The sequence below is a fragment of the Eublepharis macularius genome, chromosome 3 (assembly GCF_028583425.1).
Source record: "Eublepharis macularius isolate TG4126 chromosome 3, MPM_Emac_v1.0, whole genome shotgun sequence".
In the NCBI taxonomy this organism is placed as follows: Eukaryota; Metazoa; Chordata; class Lepidosauria; order Squamata; family Eublepharidae; genus Eublepharis; species Eublepharis macularius.
Genome location: NC_072792.1, coordinates 114,646,558 through 114,671,939, shown reverse-complemented (window position 1 = coordinate 114,671,939; position 25,382 = coordinate 114,646,558). Strand labels below are relative to the sequence as shown.

The window sequence follows — 25,382 nt, the reverse complement described above, 5'->3', positions numbered from 1 at the left end:
CTTGGATGCATTAATACACATAATGGCTATAATACCCATCTTGTAAAAATGTAACTATGACTAGGGAAATTGCTGTAATTGTGTGTACTACAGTGTATTAATTCTTCTATTGCACATGCACTTCCTCCACATTATCTCAGTTATTTACTAAAGGTATGTGAAATAAATTCTACAATGGTGAAGCATCGCTAACCTGAGCCTTAATAGATGTTGCTATGTTTTTCAATGATTTGTACCTGAAAATATTGTAAATAACTTGTGCCATCCATATCTCATTCAATATCCTGATTTAATTACCACCTAATTTCCAGACATCTTGAAGTCACTGCCTTATTAACTACATACTATCTTATTTGACATTCCTGTGACTTTTAGAGATCCACATGGTTCCAAACTTGAAAAGTTATCATAGTTGCAATGGAAGAAGCATAGCATGTGATATCATGGCATCCTTTAGAATTATCAACACTTAATGGATTTTGGCAAGTTCATAGGTGGAACTGGCAACTATGGTATCTGTAGAACTGGAGCAGAATAGGTTCTGGAATTTGGGAAGGTGGAATAGATCTGTGACAGACTTCCAGCTGAACCTATATTGTTGAACATGTTTGAGCTCAACAACATAGTTCCATCTGTTTATATTTAAAATATGTTTCTAAAGGGAAATGTATTAATTTGTACATAAAATGTTTCACTTTATAAATATTATATATTATGATTTGGTCAGTATTTTACAACTAACAATCAATAATATAACACACAAAATACACACTGAATATATTTAGCACGAGTCACAATCTTGGAAATAACAACATTAGAAACTGAATGGATTCAAGTCATGTTAGTTTATTTTCAAGGGGAATGTTTTACGAAGTATTTTTTAAAATATCATGTAAAAGGCAAGCAAATTAAATTCAGTGGATGGACAATTTTCTATGCTAATTTTTAAGTCATTATTTTACTCCTTCTAATAAATATATATATATGAATGCCTATTTATATACTATGCACATTAAAGAAGAGTTTTACCAAAGCAAATCTTGAAAAGAGAAAAACCCTGTTTTCACAAAGTTTACAAAGAAATTAATAAGAATATGGAAACTCTTTATATAAAAAGGATGATACTTCATCCAATATTATAAACATCATAACTGTTTTGTATATAAACATCCTTTCACTTGATGATATAATTATCTTAAAGCAATTAATGAACTTCTGTATTATATTCAATAAAATTATGCCTAAAAGTTTCATATTCAGATATTTGGCTGGATACATTTTAATTGCAATGGCATTTTGATGAAAACATTAATATCTAGAATTGTATCATAGGATAAAAACAAGATTATTTCTTTGCCTTGTAAAACAATTATATACACTATTTACAGTCCTTAGAAATGTTTTTGGAAATGAACCATCTCAGAAATATAGAGCATTAACTAATCATTCTCATATGATAGAAAAGGAATTTACTGTACAGATAATGTATAAAAAATTTAATGACTGCGTCTTTAGCAAAATTACAAAAGAAAGCAGAGGATTATTCAAGAGACAGACATTTTCTTGAGGAAAATGTTATTAGGTAGAAATCCAATGGCATATTGAGTCTCAAAATTGATTGATTATGGACATTCCATTCCATTATTTCATTTTTATGCTAAGTTCAGGGTTTTTGCTAAAGCTGAAAACTCAGTGTGAATCATTCTGTTAGAATTGTAAATCCATTTAGTTCGACTCAGTGATGGTGATTGCATGCACTAGGGCAGAGAGGTTCTCCGTATCTGGGTCGTCTTTACTGTTATCTGAATTTTCTGATGAAGTGTAACAGCCAGAGTCTCTTGGACAGTCGTTTGAGTGTGACTTGTTAAAGCCAAGGTCAGGGCTTAAGGTCTTTGATACTTGCTCAGTGTGTTGGTCTTGATCATCTGCAAAAATAAACAATATATTATTTTAAAAATTCCCTTTATGTCAGTGATAGCTACATGGCTGCATAAACCTTTCTAAGCTTCATTTCCACTTGCACTATATATAAAGATATCAGAGACTACTAATTGTCTTCCAAGGTTGCCAGCCACCCAGAATTACAACTGATTTCCAAGCAACAGAGATCAGTTCCTCTGGATAAAATGGCTGCTTTGGTAGATGGACTGTATTACATCATAGTAATCCTACTACAACTGCACCTCTGTACCAGTGATGGCTCATATTTCTCAGATGGAAAATGTATGCAACATTCATTTCCATGCAAATCTCCTCCACTGAATTGTAATATAAGACACAGGGTTGTCAACTTTGTGCTGAAAAATTTCTGGAGATTTGGGTGTGGAGCCTGGGGAAGGTGGGGTTTAGGGAGGGGAGGGACCTCAGTGGAATAGAATACCATATCTTCCAAAGCAGGCTCCAACTAATTATGGTATAATTGGATTTTCATTACACATGTATAGTAGGGTTGCCATGTCCCCTTACCCTCCCACCTTACTGTGGATGATCTTCTCACACATGCACAAATTGTGCATATGCACTCCCAGCAGGTGTGATGATGTCACTTCTGGAAGTGACATTGTCACACGTGGTGGGCACATGCCTACTGTGTGCTGGCCCAGGAGGTTTTTTTGTCTCCCAGGCCCATTCCCTGGGCCTTTTCAACCCACTGTCCAGGTGAGTGGTGGTAGGAGGCAAAGGCTGGGAGTGGGGGATTCCTTGCTCCCACCAGGGGACTGGCAGTCCTAATGTACAAGCACTTTTGCAATGATTTAATGCAAAAAAACTGTTTTGTAAGGTAGCATGTTTTGACGATCATCTCCAAAGTCCTGTGTATCCTCCAGGGCTCAGAACCAATCCTTGTGATTTAAGCCTCATGCAAATCCACATGGTTGTCAGCCAGTCAGAGCCCACAGAACTTTACTGGATGGGATGGGGGAGTCAGCTTCAGTTTAAGAAAGGAGAAGATATACTTTTACCCTCAGATGGGATTTTGGTGGCTGTCGATAACAGTGTAAGCTAGACAAGGTTTTTATTTTGGCTTTTAGTTAGGATTTGAGATCACTTTAGGGCAAGAAGTATCCTGTTAAGTGTCCGTCAAATCTGTCTTTCTGTGTACAGGTTCTATAACCAGTGAATTAAAGGAGAGGCTTGGAACAGAAGTAATAAGCCTATTAGCTGTGGTTAAAAAAAAGTTGCAGTTGAACCCTGAGTGCTGAGGAACTTGTCCAGAGAAAAAGGAATCAAATTTCTCCTCAGGGTCTCACCACACGAGACAAAATACACTTGAATTACACGGGTAACAGAAAGCTTACATAGTATGAACCAGTTAAATAAAGATTGTGTCTCCCCTTTTTATTGATTTTGGGTGGCTAAAAGGGCTTAAGCAAATAAAAGGAGAAGCCAGAGTGTGGGATTTGAACAGCTGTAAACCCAGAAGACTCCCTTGTTTCTCTTCTCTTCCCCATCCCACACATGCTGTTCGGTTAGATGCAGAATCAATTTTCCATCAGAACAGAAATTTCCTGCCTCCGTTTCCCACTTCAGCCCACCAATCTCCATCGAATTGTGCTCCTGAAATACAGGAGATAGGAGACCCTGAGGTATGTCATGAGGGGCGTCTTCAGTCAGAGGAAATTTCCCTTCTCTTTCTGTTAACAGATAATTTAGTCTAGATCCAGCTCCTTAGCTGGATTAGTGGCATACAAAGAACCTTGCTCCCAATGCTTTGGATCAATCTATGCATGCTAAATTCCAGTGTTTTTTCTCACTTGATAAGAATATGTTATTCAGAATACAACTGCCAGTGATGCTGCTCCAAAGGGTAGCAAAAGTCCACTCTAGCACAAGAAAAGTAGAGATAGTTGTTGTGGGTTTTCCGGGCTGTATTGCCGTGGTCTTGGCATTGTAGTTCCTGACGTTTCGCCAGCAGCTGTGGCTGGCATCTTCAGAGGTGTAGCACCAAAAGACAGAGATCTCTCAGTGTCACAGTGTGGAAAAGATGTAGGTCATTTGTATCTTTTGGTGCTACACCTCTGAAGATGCCAGCCACAGCTGCTGGCGAAACGTCAGGAACTACAATGCCAAGACCATGGCAATACAGCCCGGAAAACCCACAACAACCATCGTTCTCCGGCCGTGAAAGCCTTCGACAATACAAAGTAGAGATAGCTTTCTGCTGTCTTTATTCAAGCACTGTAGAATTATTGTTCTTAAATGATACAGTTGATACAATGATTTGGGAAGGGCAGCTGGATATATTGAAGTATTATTGTCCTAGGAGGTTGTGCCCTGCTGGCTTTTCAAGCCAATACTGGGGCTCTAATACCCAGCGGTAAGATTCGCAGCTACAAAGTAGCAACTCATAGGACCTGGCCTTTAGACAATATGCACTCTAATCCTCAAATGTCAGCAACATCTTTACTTTTCTAAATCACCAGGCATGTTTTAGAATTTTAGAATATTGGTGAAAGGTATAGGATAAAGAGAGAGATTTTAAAGGCCACTATTAAATGTTGCAAATTCAGCAGAACACAGTATCTTATCAACGACTAGAAGTCATGTAATTTTCCTAAAGCATAGCAGTTTCATACAAGATAAATGGCTTTCAGTCAGAGTTGTCTAAGATAGGGTTAGCAGAGCTATGATATGCATCATTTTGACATGTATATTCTGATACTACTTTAGTCTCTAGGATTAGGCTATGGATGCTGAAGAAATATAAGTCTGATGCATACACTTTGACAAGAGCTATGCTATAAATATTAATTATCTGCATTTTTGCCCTTGTTTTGCCCTTGGACCTTGGTTTTTTTTTTGTTGTTGTTGCAAAGTTACAGGTGTGCAGCTTACTATATTAGATGTGAGAATACAACTCCTTTCAAAAAGGAATGTGAAGCTCAAAAGTACCTGATTCTGAGAATATTTGTTCTAAACATTTGCTTAACTTCCTTCCTTGACTTCAGGGGAACTCTAAATATACATCACCAGAAGGTCAGGCCCATTTACAGGTAAACTACACTTTTGTCCTAAAACATAGCAATTTCAAGAAAGATAATTATGTGATACATCCTTGGTAGGATCTTATCATATTTGTCTGCAGATTCGCTATTGCATGTTGTAGCTGTAAAAAAAACTCATATATGCCTAGTACAATCCTAATATATATATATATACATACACAAACATACACATATATATGTCATATTTGTGGGTATATATTTGGACTGGATATATCCAAGCATACACCATTAATTTTGAATGCTTAGATTTGTCAGACTGTGGCTAAATAAGGCACTCACTACAGGGTTCCCTTTAGAAGCAAACACAAGTCCATTGTTTGGAAAAGGAAACTTTACTGCAGAAAAGGTCCATTATAGTCCACTGTCCTGAATAGGAGACTCAGGATGGTACATGATCATTGTTACCAATGAAGAGCAAGCATAAGGTACAGAGTAACAATACCCATTCGGATCAGCCTCCCCCCACAGTTCTCAAAACAACATCTCTCAGTCCTGGGAAGCTGCTCTCCTTCAAGGCCAATGCTTGGTGGAACGGTGTTAGACTAAACAGTCTCCTCCGGTGGGAATGCTGCCTGGGAACTGGTGCACCTGGGAAGGAAACACTCAAACACTAGAAGCATTAGAAAATGGAGTCAGTACAGTTTAGATATACACTGGACCTGACATTCTGCCCCCCTTAAAACAAATCCCCCCCTGGTTTATATGGGTAGCGAGTATGAAAAGCTTTGGTAAGTCTAGGAGCATGAACATGCGCAGAGTTCACCCATTCATCGTAACCAGAATCAAAGTCCTTCCATCGAATGAGGTAAAAAAGCTGATTTCGTTTGAGTTTAGAGTCCAGGATTTGTTGTACCTCATAGTGTGTTTGGTCGTCAATTAAAGTTGGAATGGGTGGAGCTTTGACGTGCCATTTGTTGTCGGTGGGAGCTCTCTTTAGAAGACTGACATGGAACGTATCATGCACATGGCGCAGGTTCTTGGGCAAAGTTACAGCAACAGTCACTTTATTTATTACCTTGCGTACAGGAAAAGGTCCTAGGAATTTCAGAGCGAGTTTGCGGCTTGTCTGAGCTAGTTTCAGATTTTTTGTGGAAATATACACATGATCTCCGGGTTGTAATGCCCATTCAGCCACACGATGGCGGTCTGCGTATTTTTTGTAATCCAGTTTGGCTTTTTCAAGGTGTTTCTTAATAAGAGTCCATTGCTGCGCCGCCTCCCCCCACCACGAAGATACATCTGGCCATTTAGAGGAATGGAGAGGGGGTGCGTCCAACGGGAAGGGATTGAAGTGAGTTCCGTAGACAATTTTGAAGGGGGCCTCCCCCGTTGAAGCGTGTACACTGTTGTTATATGAGAACTCGGCCAGAGGGAGAAGGTCCACCCAATTATCTTGTTGAAAATTGATGTAGCAACGAAGGAACTGTTCTAATATTTGGTTTGTTTTTTCGGATTGCCCGTCGGTTTGTGGGTGGTGGCTTGAACTGATGCCTTGTTCAATATTCAACATTTTCAAAAGCTCCCGCCAGAAGTTGGCAACGAACTGTCCGCCGCGATCCGAAATCACCTTGGACGGAAAAGAATGTAATTTTACGATGTGTTTTAGAAATAAATCCGCTAGTTTTCGAGCGGAGGGTATAGCAGTACAGGGGATAAAATGAGCTTGTTTGGAGAACAGATCTACCACAACTAAAATACAATTATGTCCTTTTGAGATAGGTAGATCAGTGATAAAGTCCATGGATATTACCTCCCAGGGTCTGTTTGGCGTTTCCAATGGTTGCAGGAGACCCGGAGGCTTCCCTTTCCTGGTTTTGGCACTGAGGCAAATAGGACAGGAAGCAACGTATTGGGAAATGTCTTTGCGCATGCCCGGCCACCAGAATTGCCTTTGGATTAGGTGCAAAGTTTTCAGATACCCATAATGTCCAGCAGTGGGAGCATCATGACAGCGCTGCAAGACCTCCAGCCTGAGGCTGTCCGGGACATAAAACTTGTTCCCAGCTAGCCAATCCCCGTGTGGGGATTGGGTCAGTTTGTTTCTCGGAGCTCTATCCCCCTCCTTCTCCACTTCAGTTTTAAGTTTCGATTTCCACTCTTGGTTACCCGGGAGGGGCTGCTTGGCACGACTGCGAGTAGTCACCACGCCCCCAAGTTGCGTAGGCGAGAAGACAGTGTCGACAGTCTCCTCCCGTTTGCTCTTATGTTGGGGCATGCGCGATAGGGCGTCCGCCAAAAAGTTAGTTTTGCCCGGGAGATAATTTAGAGTGAAGTCGAATTTGGAAAAGAATTCCGCCCATCGCAATTGCTTGGCATTTAGTCTGCGTGGGCTTCGGAGGGCTTCCAGATTTTTATGATCTGTCCAAACCTCGAAGGGGTATCGCGCCCCCTCCAGCCAATGTCTCCAGTTAGTAAGGGCTGCTTTTACTGCAAAGGCCTCCTTCTCCCACACATTCCAATTCCTTTCCGCCTCCGAAAATTTCCTAGACAAGAAAGCACAAGGCCGCAATCTACCATCCTCCCCCTTCTGTAGTAAAACCCCCCCTATCGCCGTATCGCTGGCGTCGACCTGTACTATGAAAGGGGATTGTTCGTTGGGGTGGGAGAGGATGGGTTCCGTTACAAATTGCTTTTTTAGACATTCGAAGGCCGTTTGGCAATCGGGGGTCCATTGCAGTTTGGAAGAGGGTTTTTTAGCTTGGTCCCCTTTATCTTTGGTTTTCAGCAAGTCTGTTAAGGGGAGCGTGATTTGGGCGAAATTTGCTATGAAGTCTCTATAGAAGTTGGCAAAACCCAGGAAGGATTGTAGTTCTTTACGGGTGGTGGGTGTCTGCCAGTCTTGGATCGCCTGTATTTTGGCTGGATCCATTTTCAGACCTTCTTGGGAGATACAATACCCGAGGTAAGTGAGTTCGGTTTTATGAAATTCACATTTGGACAATTTGATGGGCAGCTTATTCTTCATCAGGGTGGCTAAGACCTTTCGTACCGTTTGAATATGTTCTTCCTCGGTGTCTGAGTAAATTAACACATCATCAAGGTACACCACCACCCCGCCACGACGTTGAGAAGGTCTCGGATGAGCGGTATAGGATAGGCGTTGTTGGTGGACACTGCATTCAATCCTCGGAAATCTGTGCACAGTCGAAGTCCCCCATCCTTCTTTTTCACGAAAAGGACTGGAGCGGCGTGGGGGCTAGTGGCTGGGCGGATGAATCCTCGTTGGAGGTTGGTGTCAATGAATTTCCGGAGCTCTTCGCGTTCATGGAGACTCATGGGATAGAGTCGTCCTTTGGGCAGTGAGGCTCCGGGTAAAATTTCTACCGCACAGTCCGTTCGTCGGTGCGGGGGTAGAGCATCAGCTTCCTCTTCCGAGAAAGCATTTAGAAAAGGCCAGTACGGTTCGGGTATTTGGTTGACTTCTTCTTGGGTGAGAAGGGCCTTTTCTTTATGAGTTGGATCTTCGCCCCAGTTTTGATTCCAACGGTGATTTTTACAGTTGGTATGACTGAAGGTAATACATCCTTGTGCCCAGTCTATGTAGGGATTGTGATCACATAACCATTTACTGCCTAGAATTAACGGGTACTTGGCAGTAGAGCTGATGACAAAGGACCTCTTCTCCCAATGTTGTCCCATGCCTGTGATCACTGGGATGGTTTCAGTTGTTACAGGATTCATGTTGGTACCATCCATTTGCTCAAAGATTACTGGATTTTGTAGATCCCGAGTTGGTAGAACTAGTCCATTGACTAGAGCAGGGGCGATGATGTCTCTTGAGCAGCCCGAGTCAATAAGAGCTTGCACCCGAATGTGCATCTTTCTCTCTGGGTTGATTAGAGTCACTGGCGTGAACAAGATGGACCCAGGCGGCCGGTTCCGTGCAGGGACGGGCTTAGGGCGGATCTGTCGTTTGGGTCCTTTTACGACAGATCCATTTCGTTTCCCGACTGGGGACTTTCTGGATTGGCTTCTGCGGTTGGGGAAGCGGGATCGTATTCCATAATTTCTTCCGCTTCCAGCCCTCTCTCGGAGGCTGGCCTTTGGGAAGCGCCGCGGCCTCTATTCGCTCGTGGTGCTGGAGTCGGGCGTTGGAGCGTAGGAAACGGAGCAAGGGTTGGACGCCGTAATTGGAGCGGAGGTCTTTGCACAGGCCGGTAAGGGCATTGTGCTGCAAAGTGACCAGCCTGTCCGCATTGCAAACACAGCCCTTGTTGCCATCTAGCATCTCTCGCTCCACGGGTGGCGTAGCTAGCTCCCCGTGCTCCCCTCTGTAAGGTCAATGGTCTTCTTTGTCCCGTTTGTTGTTGTTGTTCAACCAAACGGACTTCCAAAATGCGATTCTCCACTTCGCACACAAGTTGGATCCACCCTAACAGTGTGGGGGGATTGTCTTGCATGAGGGCTCTGTCCAAAAGTCTCGGGTTAAGGCCTTGTTTGAACAGAATAATCTTGGTGGACTCCTCACACCTAGGGCACTTGGCTGCTAATTGCCTGAATTTTGTGACATAGTCTCTTGCTGACATGCTGCCTTGTTTGATGGCTTGCAATTCTGTTCGGGCCCTGGTTTCTTCTAAGGGGTCTTCATATTGCGCTCGGATAGCATCCACTAACCCCTGAAGAGTATCGAGTTCTGGGGCCCCAACATTGTATAGTCCTACATACCAATCTGCTGCCTTGCCTTGTAAACGAGATCCAAGATGTTCGATTTGACTGGCCTCACTGCCGAAAAGGTGCCCCCATCGGTTGAAAAACTGTACCACTTGTACTAAGAAAAATCCCAGTTTGGAGGGATCCCCATCGAAGGTGGCTTCCAGCTTCACCCAGCCCATCGGGAGTTCTTGTCTCGGAGCAGGCGCTGGGTAGAAGTCCATCGGCAGTCTTAGTTGCGCCTGAGGCGCGGGAGGAGGTAACTGGAGTCTCGGTCGGGGCAACGGTGCCGGCTGTACTGGCGGCGGTTGAACCGGCGGTGCCGGCTGGGGTTGGGCTGGCTGTGCGGGCGGAGGTTGCCGTGGTTGAGCTGCCTGGGTTGGTCTCGGTTGGGCCGGAGGCTGCAGTGGCTGGCGCGCCGGTGGCGGCAGTCTTGGTCTGGCTGGTAACACAGGAGGCGTTGGCAGTAACTGTTGAGGTGGAGGAGGCTGGTGTGGTTGAGTGGAGATCGGCCGCTGAGGAGGGGGTTGGAGGTGTCGTAGTGGTGCAGGCCGTCCCGGTTGGTTCGGTGGTGGTAAGACGGGCTGGTCCTGGGGCTGCTGCAACGGTATGAGCTGCGGTCGAGGTGAGAGGGGCCGCAGCGGTGAGGGTTGGACAGGTGGAAGGCCGCGCGGGCTTGCCCCTCCGGGCGTTGTTAATCTGGGAAGCAACGGCTGGCCTCGTGGCGCTGTTAGACCGTCTCCCGCAGGTTGCCCGACGGGGACAGTGTCTCGCGGTTGACGAGGGGCTCCCTCCTCGGATGGAGCCGCGTGTGCTCCTGCTTGGTCCGGCCGGACCGTTATAGGAGAAGTATGAGGGGGTATCACCGGTGTATCACTTGGCTTTTCTTCCCCTTCCGTAGGCCTCTCAACGGGAGTCTCGTCTGGCGGCACATCCCCTCCCTGGTTAGGAGGTTCGGTGGGGGTCTCTCCGGGTGGCTCAACCGGGTTATCCCTTCTCGGTGGAATTTCCTGCTGTGCGGGAAGTTCCTTGGGTTGTTCTCCCGATTCGCCAGGGTAGGTGCCCCCCTCGCCGGTAGGTGATGACCGTTGCTGAACTTCCTCCACCGGATAGGAGATGACACTCTGGAGGGTAGCTATCTGTATCGCCATCTCTTCAGGGGACAGTCTTTCTCCTGCTCCCATTGCTGAAATTAGATGGATGGCATGAGCCAAACTTTCTTCCATATCCATCAGTTTAGCTTCTAACTGTTGCATTCGACTTGGCCCCGGTTGCTCGCTTATGGAACCTTCATTTGTTGCACTCACCGGGGAAAAGGGGCCCCAAGGAGGAGGGTCCCCTTGGACGACTCGCGATCTCGTGGCTAGAATTCCCTTGGCCATACCCGTCACGGCCGAGATGCTGGTATCTACCGCATAGGTGCGACCTTGTATCTGCTCCCAACTTTGTTCAGGGACCTCCGTTGGTTCCTTCCACGGAGCAAGTTCAGAGTAATCCCAACTCAGGGCGCCGCGGCGAGACGTGTCCTCCGTCTGCTCGAACGTCCTGTTCCAATATCGCCATGGTTGGCTGCTGTCTAGCTCAGGAACGGTTTCCAGGCTTCGGCGCCCGTCCATCGAAACTCGTGGATGGAGTCCACCTGCCCGACGCTCTCTGGTTTCTCGGGGTCTGGCTCCCCACTCCGACGGGGTGGGTACCGAAATCAAGGGGAGAGCGGTCGCTTTCGGCCTTGCCCCGAGGTCGACTTCGGTCTCGTCCCGAGTACTGAGTTCGATGAGAGGCGGGGTGGAAGTGGAGGCTCCGGTTCCGTTCCCGGTTGCTCCCAGCTCCTGGGAGTCTTGGGCTTGCACAGGTTGATTGTCGGGAGACGCATACGGATCAAACAAAGGATCCCTGTCCGGGACAACCTTGGATTCCGCTGGGCCCGACTCAGACATGATTGGTAACAAAATGTCAGACTGTGGCTAAATAAGGCACTCACTACAGGGTTCCCTTTAGAAGCAAACACAAGTCCATTGTTTGGAAAAGGAAACTTTACTGCAGAAAAGGTCCATTATAGTCCACTGTCCTGAATAGGAGACTCAGGATGGTACATGATCATTGTTACCAATGAAGAGCAAGCATAAGGTACAGAGTAACAATACCCATTCGGATCAGCCTCCCCCCACAGTTCTCAAAACAACATCTCTCAGTCCTGGGAAGCTGCTCTCCTTCAAGGCCAATGCTTGGTGGAACGGTGTTAGACTAAACAGTCTCCTCCGGTGGGAATGCTGCCTGGGAACTGGTGCACCTGGGAAGGAAACACTCAAACACTAGAAGCATTAGAAAATGGAGTCAGTACAGTTTAGATATACACTGGACCTGACAAGATTGCTTCTAAATGATAGGATGTTATAATGTAGAATTTTAATCCTACAAGGTATTTCATGTATTTAATATATTGAATACAGAGAAAATTTTGTTAGAAACTGCTTCTTTGGAAATACTGATGAATAATTGATATTGTTTTTGCATATAAGGCACAAAACAATATTTCAATTCTAGTTCCATATTGAGTTTACTTCCTGAGACCCTTCATATTCATATATGCATAAATGTTTATCCCTTCATGAAGAATTCCAGTGGCTCATATTAATTACTTTGGTTTCCTATTGTGAAATTCCCAATTTCAGGTTTCCATCCTGAAATTAGGTAAAAGAAACTTTGAAGTTAATGCCTGAAAGACTCAAATTAATAAACTTCTGGACACTGAGAACTGCATTGTGGTTTGTTCCACAAGTGAATCAGCAGTACAAGGTTCAGAAGAAGAGCTACAATTCTGCAAATCTGTATTTATCAGAAATAAAATTCAAGCCCCTTCACAGCCTTAAACAAACCATTTGCACTTCTCAGTCTAAACAGCTGGAGGATGGCTGATCTTGTCTTTTGGATATTTCAGTGTAATTTCCATAGTCAGTAACAAGATTCTTTTGTACAATTGGGTAATTATGCTTCTCACTTCTAAACACTACAGATAATCAATTTTAATCAGGAAATCATTTATAGTAGACTGAGTCATGCCTACTTAAGAAAAAATACTGACCTTAGAAAGTTGATTTCAGATTAAATATTTACTTACAACAATGATGTTCAGCTTTTTCAACCCAATTTTCCACTTGGACTGACAGAAACACAGCAGTTTAGCCAAGGTCATGCAGAACTACTCACTCTGCTAAGAGTTAACCCGTGGATCACATTAGCTCCCATTCTTTCATTATAATTACTTAACTGAGTGACCTATTATATCCCATTACATACTTTTACAAACTCCTCTCCCCCTATCTTGCACATCACTGATCAACAGCAGGGAGAAAACATTGCTTTTTTTAGCAAAGAGAAAGGAAGAATGCTGCCAGCAAGACCCTATTTTAAGACTCCTTATTCAACTTCTCCTTATATACTTAAGAAGTACACAGTGTTGTCCAAAAAGCCCAATAAATGATATGGGTTGTACCAAGAAGCTCCATAAATATTATGAGTTGTGAATGCATTCTGCCATACATTTGTTTTATCCATATGACGTGTCTTCTCTTTTAGCAGCACTCTACTGTGATGGAGATATTTTGGCCTTCATGTAACTCCATGTAACAATTAGACATGGGCACACAAAAAAAAATGAACCATGAGGTTTGTGATTCGTTCAGTTTAATGAACCACGAACTTTGACGAACTTGACTACAGTTCATGAACTGGTTTGTGGTTTGTGGTGGCCCAGAATGCCCCCCCTTCACACTCAGAGAGCCCAAACTCGCAGGGGGTTTTCAGCAGGCTCTCCTCCAGTGACCCTCCAAGTTTGGTCAAGATTGCAATACGGATCTTTGAGCTACAGAGCCCCAAAACCAGCACCCCCAGGAAAGTCCCATTCAAGACAATTGGAGTCATGAATGCCAATTGATTTATAGCTCCATTTGAAGAGATGGACCCCCAGACATGGGTAATGTCAGTGGCCGCCCCCTTTTCACGGGCTCAGGGAAGCGGTCAGCCACCTCCCTTCTCGAGGGCCGGGGGTTTGGCTGCCAACCGGCGGCACACACCCTGTGCCCGCCTGCACATCCCAACAGGCGGCCACCTTGTCCGGCAGATGAGTGATGTTGGCCACTCCCTCCTTGAAGGCTTAGGGAGGCAGTTGTCCACCTCTCTTCTCGGGGGTGAGGGATTTGGCCACCAGCCAGCAGCACCCTCTGTGCCTGCACGAACGCCCCAATGGGCAGCCACCTTGTCCAGCAGATAGGTGATGTCGGTGGCCACCCCCTCCTTCCTCGCAGGCTTAAGGAGGCAGCCAGCCACCTCCCTTCTCAGGGTGGAGATTTGGCTGCCGTCTGGCAGCACCCCCCCCCCCCGTGCCCACCTTGTCCGGCAGATGGGTGATGTCGGAGGACGCTGTCATGGCCCAGTCTGAGAGTGAGGTCTCCTCTGGAGGAGAGGAGCCTTGTGTAGCCAGCCAGGACTCCTCAGGAGAAGAGGAGCCCTGTGTAGCCAGCCCTAGCCCTGATTCAGCAGAAGCCAGCAATCAGGAGCAACAGCTGCTGGCTGATCAGAGCTTACAGCCAGCAGCTGAGGCACCAGCACCCTCTAGCTCCAATACTACAGAGGAAGCTCAGCCAGGGACTTCTACAGGTGCAGCGCAGCCAAGAGCCTTCACCCCCCAGGTTCACCCACGCCCAAGAACGCTGCAGGCAGCGCCAGAGACTGGAACTGCAGGAGAGATGGCGCAGTGCTCACCTCTTGAGCCAACGCCAGCTGCTGGAGAGTGACAATGAGTAGTGGCAGGATAGAGCCCCAGCAGCTGGCTGAAAACCACGCCTGGCTATAAGAGCCAGTCTGGAGGAACTGCTGGGCGTGGAAGCAACGTGTCTACTGCCTGCAACCACTCTGTGTTTTGTGAATCTTGCCTATGCCTGCTTTTGGACCTGACATTATTGGTGACTTACCTTGGACTGTGCCTGACCTTGCTTTTGGAGTCTGGACTCACTCCTGGCTTTATCTCGTGCTCTGACCACTGGTTTGACTTGGCTTTTGCTCTTGGAACTCCCCTTTGACTTTGGCCTTAAGGTTTGGACTTGAACCACCCTGCTTGGGCTGGCCCAGCCTGTGACAGACGCCCCCTCCTTGCAGGCTTGGGGAGGCGGTCAGCCACCTCCTTTCTTGGGGGCAGGGGATGGACTGCAGTCACAGTGCCTTCCCCCATGTGCCCACCTGCACATCTGGACCCATGAGTTTTTTCAGAGGGCACCCTCTCCTTGCAGGCCCGGGGAGGGCAATCCTCCATGGGGTTCTTGTGAGGAAATGAAGGAGAGAATGATATAAGATGCTTTTAGACCCCACTACCAGGGCTTTTTTTCTAGGAAAATAGGTGGTGGAACTCCTGGCAGGAGATGGCACCCTTGCAACCAAATGCGCGCGAATACTCCTGGGAACATGTGATAATGTCACTTCTGGGAAGTGATGTCATCACACAGGAAGTGATGTCATTGTGTGGGCCGCAGCTGCCCCCCCGGGAGCACTCCCACCCTTTACTTGGCAGCAATGTTCTCTCTAAGCGGTGCAGTGTTGTGAGCCAGAAATCTATTTTGTGATCAGTGACTTTTTGAGTATGCCTTTTCTAAAACCAGATCCTTTGACTGAAATACTTTTGAATTAGATTGTCTGACGCACTGGTATTGGGTGCCATCAATTTTTGATGACACCCACTTATATATGTGGTTCTCAAAAGCTTATGCCTTAATAAAGTTGGTTAGTCTTAAAGGTGCTACTGGTCTTTTTACTGTTTTGCAACTACAGATTAACATGGTCAGCTCCTCTGGATATTAAAGAGTTCATCTGTAATTTTCTTAGGATTGCGCTGTTTGTCTTTTTAAATGGACCTGTCCATTCTACAGTCTATATGAAAGTCAATAATGGTTAGCCAGTAGGGTTGCCAGCCTCCAGGTAGTGGCTGGAGATCTCCCGGAATTACAACTGGTCTCCAGGCCACAGAGGTCAGTTCACCTGGAGAAAATGGCTACTTTGGGGGGTGGACTCTATGGCATTATACCATGCCAAGGTCCTTTCCCTCCCCAAACCCTGCCTTCTCCAGGTTTCACTCTCCAGATCTCCAGGAATTTCCCAACATGGAGGTGGCAACCAGGGCCGGATTTAGATGAAGAGAGGCCCTAGGCTACTCCACTTGTGAGTCCCCTCCCAATCCCCCACCCTCACGACTAGAAGAAAATGGAAGAGTGTTATAAACAAAATTGAGTGAAGCCAAGGATGATGATGGGTATTTAAAAATCTGCAATTCACAATTTCTCCTCTAAAGGACATAAGATGTTATTGTTAAATACCATAGTGATTGTAAAAAAAATGCATAAATGTTAAAATTAACACTGAAAAACTTTTGCAATAACTGAACTTTGTAAACCTTTTGTGGAATAAGCATTAATTTTTAGGAAAATGAAGTTGCAATGTTATTCTTAAAAAAAAAACCCTTGACTTTACAAATTATATTGCCTGGGAAGTGTAAATAATATGATCATGATTACCTGACAGTGTGGCACTTTTAGAATCAACTTTGTTGTCATTAAGCAGTCAGTTTTAAAACACATATTTAGAAGTAAACTACAACCATCAAATACAGTAAGACTAAAAATGGTTTTTTCTAGCCTTCCTCATAGCAAAATCATCCAAAACTTCACCAAAATTTGTCTAAGTTTGTCACTTTCAATGTACAGAATGCTCAGTGTGGACAACCTCTCTTGAGACATCATGGCCCTTAATTCATTTTTAATTCTTTTGAGTCTTGAAAAACTCCTTTCTCCTGACCATAAAGCTAAGAAATAGCTGCAAGATTGCTTCCACATTAGGCAAGTCCATCTGAATTTTTTCCTTGTATATAATTTGATAAAGGTCTGTATGAGACAGAGAGTGCTCTTCTGTAAGCCTATGGCTTTGTCTCATATACAGGTGAAAGTGCAAAAGTTCATCAATACATTTCAGGTCAGTATCTTCTGGGTATGCTTCCATCAACAGTTCAACACCTTCCTGAATTTCTTGCTTAGATGCTGTCAGATTAGCAAGAATGGAAAACAATTATGCAACATCACTGTACACAGTACTTCTTTTTAAATTGGCTTCAAGTGCATCTAATATAGAAATAAAGGATTTTATCCTAAACTTATCTCTTGAAGAAAGTGCATCTAAGGCATCAGGTGCATCTCTGTCATTTCTTTGCTGTTTGTTCCCTTACTCTTTGTCTCCTTGTTTTGTAGTTAACATTTGGCAAGGTGGCTTTTGCTTGTTTCTCAAGCTCATCAAAATCTTCTCTAATTTTCCTTAAAAAATCCAGAAGTGAACTGTACAAACTTGCACAAGAACTCAATAACAGGTCTGATTTCTGAAGGGCTTTGCTGACCTTGTGAAAATGACCTAGCACATGGGTCCAAAAATGCAGCATAAACACAAATTCCAGTTCTTCAATTTTCTGCAAAAGATTGTTAGCTTGAAGCCTGGTCTCCCCCTTCCAATTAACGTCAGAGTACAAATGACTGAGGGCATCAGTGATAGCACTGTAACTTTCCAAAACAGCTTCTGTGGCTTTTGTGTGTGCGTCCCACCTAGTTGACAAATATTTAGGCACTTTAGACTGAGGTGGCAAAAATTTTAGAACTGTCCATCTCTGTGGAGGATGAAAAGAAGGTATAAATTTCATTGATAATGCCAAAACAGTTCACTGCATCAAGGCAGCAATCCACAGCTGAATGGCCCACCAGATTTAAAGAGTGACCTGCGCATGGAATAAATCTTGCAAATTGTTTTTTTTGATGATTTTTTGCTGCATACCGCTGTACTTACCAGCCATGTTGGCAGCGTTAGAAAAGGGGGAGGGAAGGCAGCGAAAACCATACTAAACAATTATGGAAAACTTTTTATATATGCTGGTAACAGTATAATGTAAATACAAAATAAATTGCTTGTACAAAAATTAATTCCTCCAATTATTAGTCACTGGAGTAGTTGAAATGTACCTTTAATCTAGCAGTCTAAATGTATATCTGTACCTTTAAGGGGATGGCTATATATCTACCTTTATGTAACCCAGTATTGCTGAGTCATTGTGCTGCCGGACCCTTCCCATTGTGGCTGTGATTTGACATGTTGGTTTGGTACTGGAGTGTGACTAGTTTTTCTTTTGTGCGTGGAACCTGGTAAGACCATGTCTGTGAAGGTTTAATTTTTGTTATTTTGAGTGTAGTTATCTGCAATGCATGTTAATTTCCTGCAATTAACGCCCTGAGGAAGCAATGAATTGTGAAACGGGGGAAATGGAATAATATGCAGGCATAATCCCTTTGGCGTTTGCATCAGAATCTTCAGCTTTCCAGTGTACCACTCACATATGGACATTTATTTTGATCATCATGGTTCTTCTGTATACATTGTGTTCTAAACCAACTTACTTTTGAGTTCATTGGCTATTGGTCCTGGTACCTTGCACATTACTAATTGACATTCATTGTATTTATTGTATCCTTATTATTAATTGACATTTATTGTATTTATTGCATCCTTTTCATTGTTTTTATTGCATTCTTTTGGTCTCTGACCTTGTATTTATCTTGCAACATATGTTCATTTGACTAATAATTGGAGGAATTAATTTTTGTACAAGCAATTTATTTTGTATTTACATTACACTATTACCAGCATATATAAAAAGTTTTCCATAATTGTTTAGTATGGTTTTCGCTGCCTTCCCTCCCCCTTTTCTTACCTTGGTCTAGCAGGAAGAGCATACCCCCGTCTTTTTTCATTTACTATGTTGGCAGCGTTGTCATAAGACTGCCCGCATCATTTTCTAAAGTCAATTTCAAGCTCAGTAGTAAAATAGTTGAACAATAAATCAGCCATGCTTTCTCCTGAGTGGTCTTTTAGCTCAAGGAAAGTTAAAAATCTCACAGTTGGCAAACCATCTTCAGGTGATACATATCTGATAATTCAAGTCAACTGATCAGTATGTGAAATGTCAAGAGTGGAATCTACCGAAAAGCTGAAATATCCAGCCTTTCTTACATCAGCCAGAATTGCATCCTTAACTTTTTTTTTGCCATGAGTTGAATAATTTCCTCTCATACAGTTTTTGACAAATAAGAGGAATTGCCTGATCCAGAATGTCCATACCGATTGATATGAGCAAGTAAAAATGGATCAAATTTTGCCACTAGTCCTAAAAGACCAAGATAATTGCCATTATTTGAACATCCAAAGTGTTCATTGTCTCCTCTGAATGGTAAGCCTCGTTCTACAAGAGTGCATATTACAGCAATAATTCTCTCCATGACATGCCGCCAGTACTGCTGTTCTGCTTTTATTTGTTCCTCTAGCTTGGAAGTTGTTTGCTCTCACTTCCTTGTTAGGTTGGCCAACATGGCATTCCTATGCTTCTCTGCGTTTTCATGAGTTTGGATAAGATGGGGGTTTTGCCAGTCATCAAACCCTTCAGTAGCTAAAGCTGTGGAAGAAGATGCAAGGTTTGGAAAGAGTTTACAAACAAAGCAATAAATCCGTCCTTTTGAGGGAGAATATACAAGCCACTCTCGGCTATATGTTTCCCCATTTGCTTTTGCTGAATAAAAAAGAGCTTTTGTGCAAAACCTGGGCTGCTTTTTGTACAGTTGCTTGGAATTTGAAAATGGCCCACAATGATGCAGAACTTGAGAGGGACCCCTCTCTACCCAATAGGATACTTCCTCATGTGATAATTCTGACCATAAACCAACATCTGTTACAGTAGATCTATGTTTGACATTATCTTTATCTGCATCTGGAACACCTTGGACTTGGCCTATCTTACCAGGTGTGAACTGCAAAATCTGACTATTTACATTATTTTTTGTGGTTCTTTAGCCTCTCCCTGTCCAGTAAGTGACTCTTGAATTAGTTCTATATTTTCAGTTTGAGCCAGCATCGTGGCTACTTCCTCATAATCAGCTTGCTGTTCCACATCCTGCTTTGCTGTTTCTCTTTCAGGGAGGTTTTTGTCTGGTTGCATGCTAGTAGTTGGCTCAGGCTGGATAGCTTCACTGCTGGCTCTTGTTGCTTCAATGAGTGGTGGATGCATGAAAGCAGTGATTGATCTTAACTTCATTACCATAGCATTTTCAAGTCTCTGTCTCTTGCGCTTGCTAGCACCACTTTCAAATCTTTTACTCATGCTCAGATTAGAATCTAAAAATTAAAATTAATCTTCAACTGGATAAACACATGGATCAAAGGTCTATCAGTGGCTATTGGCATAAGGTATAGATGGTTGTTGCTGAAGGTTTACAGAATTCAGTTTGGCACCTGCACATTTGGGGGCTTTTCCCCTCCCAGGACCCTTCTTAAGGCACTAGTAGCGGGCAAAGCGGGGAAGACTCCATGGTCAGAGCACCAGAGTGGGGTTTTAAACAAAAAACAAAGATTTTATTGTCTGTTTACAAGTAACAGGATTTTAAACACAAAAAGGCACTTTAAACCAAACACAGAAAGGGAAACACCACCAGGCACAAATAAAATGAGACAAAACGCCATTCTTCTGTCCCTGAACTGATCCCTATACTTATTTTCCCTCGGGATGAGGTTCAGTTACCAACCTGCAGCCTGGCCTCCTGCCTTCTACAGGTAGTGCTGGATCCCTCCGAGGATCCCTTCCCACTGCTGCCTTCCCTGATCCCCAAGGCCTCTCTCTGCCTGTGGGCAATCTGTAGCCAGAGCTTCCTGGCCTCTCTGAGGGTTACAGGATGACTCCCCCATCCCAGGCTGGCTGGAGCATTTATATCATCTGACTCCGCCCCCTGGCTTTCCTGCACTTTTTGGCCATAGAGGCATCTGGGATTTGTAGGCCTACCCTGGAGTTCTGCCCAACTTCCCAGGGTGGGTGGCCATTTTAACTTAACTAAACAACCTAAATTAAAGCAAACACAAGATGGAGTCTATTCTGTCACATCCAACAAGCCAACCCTATAGCACAACATCATTTTCCATTCTAAACATTTTCAAAAGTTTATAAACTCCCAAAATTGCCAAAAGGATTCAAAATAATTTTCTCCATGACACATGCATTTAGGAGGCTTGAAAATTATGCAAAAACATAGGTTAATAATTAACTATAATTTCTCATCTAATAATTCCAGCAGCAGCAAACACCAGGCTCCCATCCAACAATCAATACTAGCCATTTAAAAGAGCCAACTGCAAAAAAATGTTATATAAAATAAATATGTAAAACTTTGATTAGATTCTGCAGTGGCTTTAGAACAATTTATCTACTATTAATGTATGAAGCAGTATTGTTTGGATTTATTGGCATAACAATTGACACCATCAATATTTCTTTTCATATCCAAGAAGTTCTGAGAAAGGGGTTGCAAGTGCATGCTGCAGGTAGGGCTCTGTGATGTGTGAAAGATAGACTTCCCTGCCTGGGAGGGGTGAGGCCAGTGCCAGTCACATGTGCTTGCCTTGCTCTGTTCAAGCCAAGGAGGAGGGAAGAAATGGAAGGGACTTGGGAGAGCTTGCTTGCCTGGTCTATCTGCCCCAGCCAGCCCCCCACTCACACTCTCTCACTGATTAAAGTGCAGCATGTACCACTACTGACCTGACCTTTGAGCTGAGGAAGGCTGTGCAACTGGTTGTTGACTCTCGGCTGCTGGCTCTGGAGTCCTGGAGTCTGTACTTTGAATAGTGGCACCAGGGACCTAGAAGGGGCAGGGCTCGTCAGTCCAACCCCTGCACAGTCTCATCAGGGCTGGCCTTAAGGCAATTGGAGCAATTTGGCCAAATTGGGCCCCGTGGGCCACTCCTAAGGGGCCCCCTGCACCAGGGCAATCTAGATGAATTGTATTTATATCTCTAATATTCTGCAGACATTGGCTGTGAACTAGGCCCCACAAACATTTTTCAAGTTGGGCCCCAGAGTTTCAAATTGGGCTCCACTGGCTGGCCCTAAGTCTCATAGTTGCTGGGCCTGAGTTGCCAGCTCCTGCCCTCGCATGAAGTCTTGGGTTTGCAATTTTGGGAGAGGGGAGACTGCCCGCTGGGGTGGGGGTAGGGCTGTGGAGGCCCCCTAAATTTAGAGGCCCTAGGCTTCAGCCTACTTAGCCTATACATAAATCCAGCACTGGTGGCAACCCTATTAACCAACTATCTAGTGTAAGTATGTTGGGTGCCTATCAAGAGCCTCTGAGCACTTTTAAGTTACTGTACTTTCTCTAAAGAGATGTTTTAAAATAAACTGAATTATAGACTGTTCTTATGCTTCAATAGCTTTAATGAAGATCAGTTCAAAACCACAAGGGGCACCTTTGAGGACAAGAATTGTCATTATAGGACTCTCTAAAAGAAAAGTGTGTTTACAATTAAGTTCTTATTTATTATGCCAGCAACACTGAACCACTGTATCTAGGAATTCTGAGAACTTCCTTGAGCAATTACAAAATCATTCCATACTGTTAATTTTTAAGAAGATCCCTGGTTTTCATCTAACCTTAAACCAAGAGCAGTTTCTAAAGGCTTTAAAACTGAAATCAGGTATAGGGCGGGGGAGAGGGGGAAAAATCATTTGGGGGGGGGGTAAGAATTCAAAGAGATGTTTAACAATCAAAACACCCCCCCCCCCAAGATTATTGGGTTAACTCAATGCTCTAAAGATTACTTGGTTAACTCAATGCACTCAAACTTAGTAGCACAAGACTCTTTTGCTAAGCAGATTTTCCTCCAAGAAAAGTGTCAAAAGCAACACATTTTTAAGTACCGGCAACTGAACCTTCTCCTGCAGAACTGCTGGCAGATCGTGCTTTGCCCACTTTACATTTGAAAAGGAAAGAGCCTCAAAAGCTAGGTCTGTCTTCCAGTGGCCAGCAGGGAAGCTCTCCTTTATAGTGTCCAGGCTTTTTTGCACTTGCAGCTCCTTCTTGCCAGAAACAAAGACACTCCCACCTCAAGGCTTGCAGCAGCAAAGAGAAACAGCTACAAGAAAGTTTGCTTGCACCACGCCCTCTCCCTCACAGCCACCACAGGAAAAAAAAATCTGACAACTGATAAAGCCACATTCTCAGTTTGCATGCTGCTCTTGTCCAAGGTCTGACTGCTAAAATCACACAGCATAGAATCGCAAAATCCTAGTCTGCTTAATTTTCTTTAGGAAGGTAAAATGCAAAACTGCATTGGAGGGTAAAATGCAAAGTGTGAGGTGGGGAGGGGGAAACTGGCTGGCTCAGCTGTCCCTGCTTGGAAATGCATGCTGGAGCTGCTCCTCCCTCTAGCCATCCTTGGCTGACAAGAAGGGATGAGATTGGGGCAGGCTAGCAGCTGGCCTTGTTCGCACTGCAGCCGCCCCTTGGGACAGGGCATGGCTGGAGGGGAAAGCCGTTCCTGGGCTGAGTCCAGAGGCGCTACAAATTTCCCTGCTCTGCTTTGCTGGCTGGGGGGGACTGCTCAGCTTGGTGGGGAAACTGCCCTCGGGGACTACTCAGCCCACCTCCAGTCCCAGTGCATGGTGGTATCTCCAGCAAGTGCAAATGGGGGCTGTTTTCTCATCCCACGGAGGATGGCAGAAGGAGCCTAGCATTGCTTTTAGCACCAAAAAATTCCCTGTGCCTCCTCAGCTTCCCTCCAGACATCATTTTCTTCTAATTCTGTGCCCTCAGTAGTCCATCACCATACTGGGTCAGACTCCTGTGGAGACCTTCCAAACAGTTGAGAGGCTGCTGGTGCAGCAGCAGACACCTGGACTCTCCCCAACCCTGTAGGAGGCAGTCAAGCAACCGGGGCAGCCTGGGAGCCCCCCTGCCCAACAAACAGCTGAGAGGGCTGCAGCAGACACCTGCTCTCTCCTCGACCTTGCAGGAGGCAGCCAAGCAGCCACGGAGTAGACCCCCAACTCAGACCACCAAACAGCTGAAAGGGGACAGCAGACACCCACTCTCGCAGACCCTGCAGGAGGCAGCCAAGCAGCCTGGGAGTAGCCCCCCTCCAGCCCAACAGACAGCGGCAGCAGACACCAGCACTCTCCTCCACCCTGCAGGAGGCGCCAGGCTGCTGAGCCCTACACCCAGGGCTCCAGATTTCAAGCAGATGCTGGGGACGCCACCCCATACCAACCACTCGCTGGAAACAGCTCCTGACCCTGGAGCCACTTACCAGCCATGCTGGTCTGGAAGGAAGCAGGCCAGGGAAGCAGATGGCCAGGGAGTAGCCCTGCCCAGGAGTAGCCCCAACCTCCCTGAGACCCACCAAACAGCTGAGAGGCGGGCCTGCAGTAGGCAGCCTGGAGCCTGAGCAGCCGAACCTGGGCTACACCCAGGGTGGAAGCTCCACCCAGGAAGGCAGGCCCACAGGTGCTGTGGGCTGAATGGCTGTGAGCACAGGGGGAAGGAAGAGCCGCCTCTGAAGGGAAGAGAGGGGAGCAGATCGCAAGGGCGGGGGCGGGGCCTCCAGTCATGTGGGTGTTTGCGAGAGGTTCCGGAATGGTGTTCCGGCGCGTTCCAGCTGAAAAAAAGCCCTGCCCACTACAATTCTGCCAGCACAGAACTATACCCATCCCCGTGCCAGGGAAGAACAGTACCCATCTACTGGACATGGGGGCATTGACAAATGCCTTTTCCATTTTGGGCAGAGAGAAGTATTAGTCCCGCTTACGGGGTGGAGGAGATTCCCCTGTCCTGGGACAGCAGAGTAATGCAATGGAATCATGTTTGCCGGTTGTGGAGCCGATGGAAGCCCTCCACACCTTTCCAGGTGGGACAGGTTCACAAAATAAGGCCCCCACATGGAGACCAACAGGAACCTATATAACCTGCCTTCTGGATGTGGTGGGCGGGACAGGTCAACAAAATAAGGCCTCCATGGTCCAGCCGTGGCAAGCAGCAGGAATGAGTGGAGGACCGTGTCCCACACCGAAGGATCGTGGGCTACATTTCACACATGGGGGCCATGAAGGATGCAGCTGCCGACAAAACCCATGGTCTGGCCGTGGTGGACTGTTCTGTGGCCAGAGCAAGAGCAGCTGCTGAAACACCCATGGGGGAGTGGCTGCCAACAAAACCCATGGTCCGGCTGTGGTGAGCAGCAACAGTGAGTAGAGGACCGTGTCTGACACTGGGGGACCATGGGCCACATTTAATGCATGGCAGCCGTGAAGGATGCGGCCGCCAACAAAACCCATAGTCCGTCCATGGAGGGCAGCAGGAATGACTGGTACAACAACACAGAACATGCTCAAAACAGCATCAGGCCCCCCACCACCCTAGATGTGGTCTCCGACAAAACTAATGGTCCAGCCGTGGCGGCAGTGATGGATGCCCTCCCCAACCAATCCTGTCCCCAACCAGGAGGGACAGGATTCAGCATCAGGATGGGGGGGGATCCTAAATGTTGCGTGCAGCAGCAGAACCTATGGGCTGGCCGTGGCGGTTGGGGAGGGCCGTTCAAAGTCCCATGGATATGGGACCCACCCACCATCCTGGACAGTTTCATGTGCAAACTGTCCCTCATGCTGAGGAGCGGCTGCCACCAACATAACCCATGGGCCCCATGCCTACTGATAGACTCTTTGGTCAAACTTGATGTGTTCCTTGGCTGAGGGCTTACAGCACTCCTTTTTATTTTGTTTCTTAATTCTTCTTTCTTGGAGCACTTGTTCGAGTTGGTGTCTGGACGGTGGGTTAGGGGCCT

The 25,382-nt window shown here is 45.5% G+C and overlaps 1 protein-coding gene across 2 annotated transcripts in view; it reads right to left on the bottom strand.

The window, feature by feature from the left end:
- Window positions 1-1,248: 1,248 nt before the first annotated feature.
- The window catches only part of SAMSN1 (SAM domain, SH3 domain and nuclear localization signals 1), a 131,746-nt gene continuing 107,612 nt past the window's right edge, over window positions 1,249-25,382 (bottom strand). For both annotated transcript variants that reach the window (XM_054974108.1, XM_054974109.1), the window contains one exon: window positions 1,249-1,925. In XM_054974108.1, coding sequence (XP_054830083.1) covers window positions 1,726-1,925 — 200 coding nt within the window. In that variant the 3' untranslated portion in view covers window positions 1,249-1,725. The remainder of the gene's footprint in view (window positions 1,926-25,382) is intronic.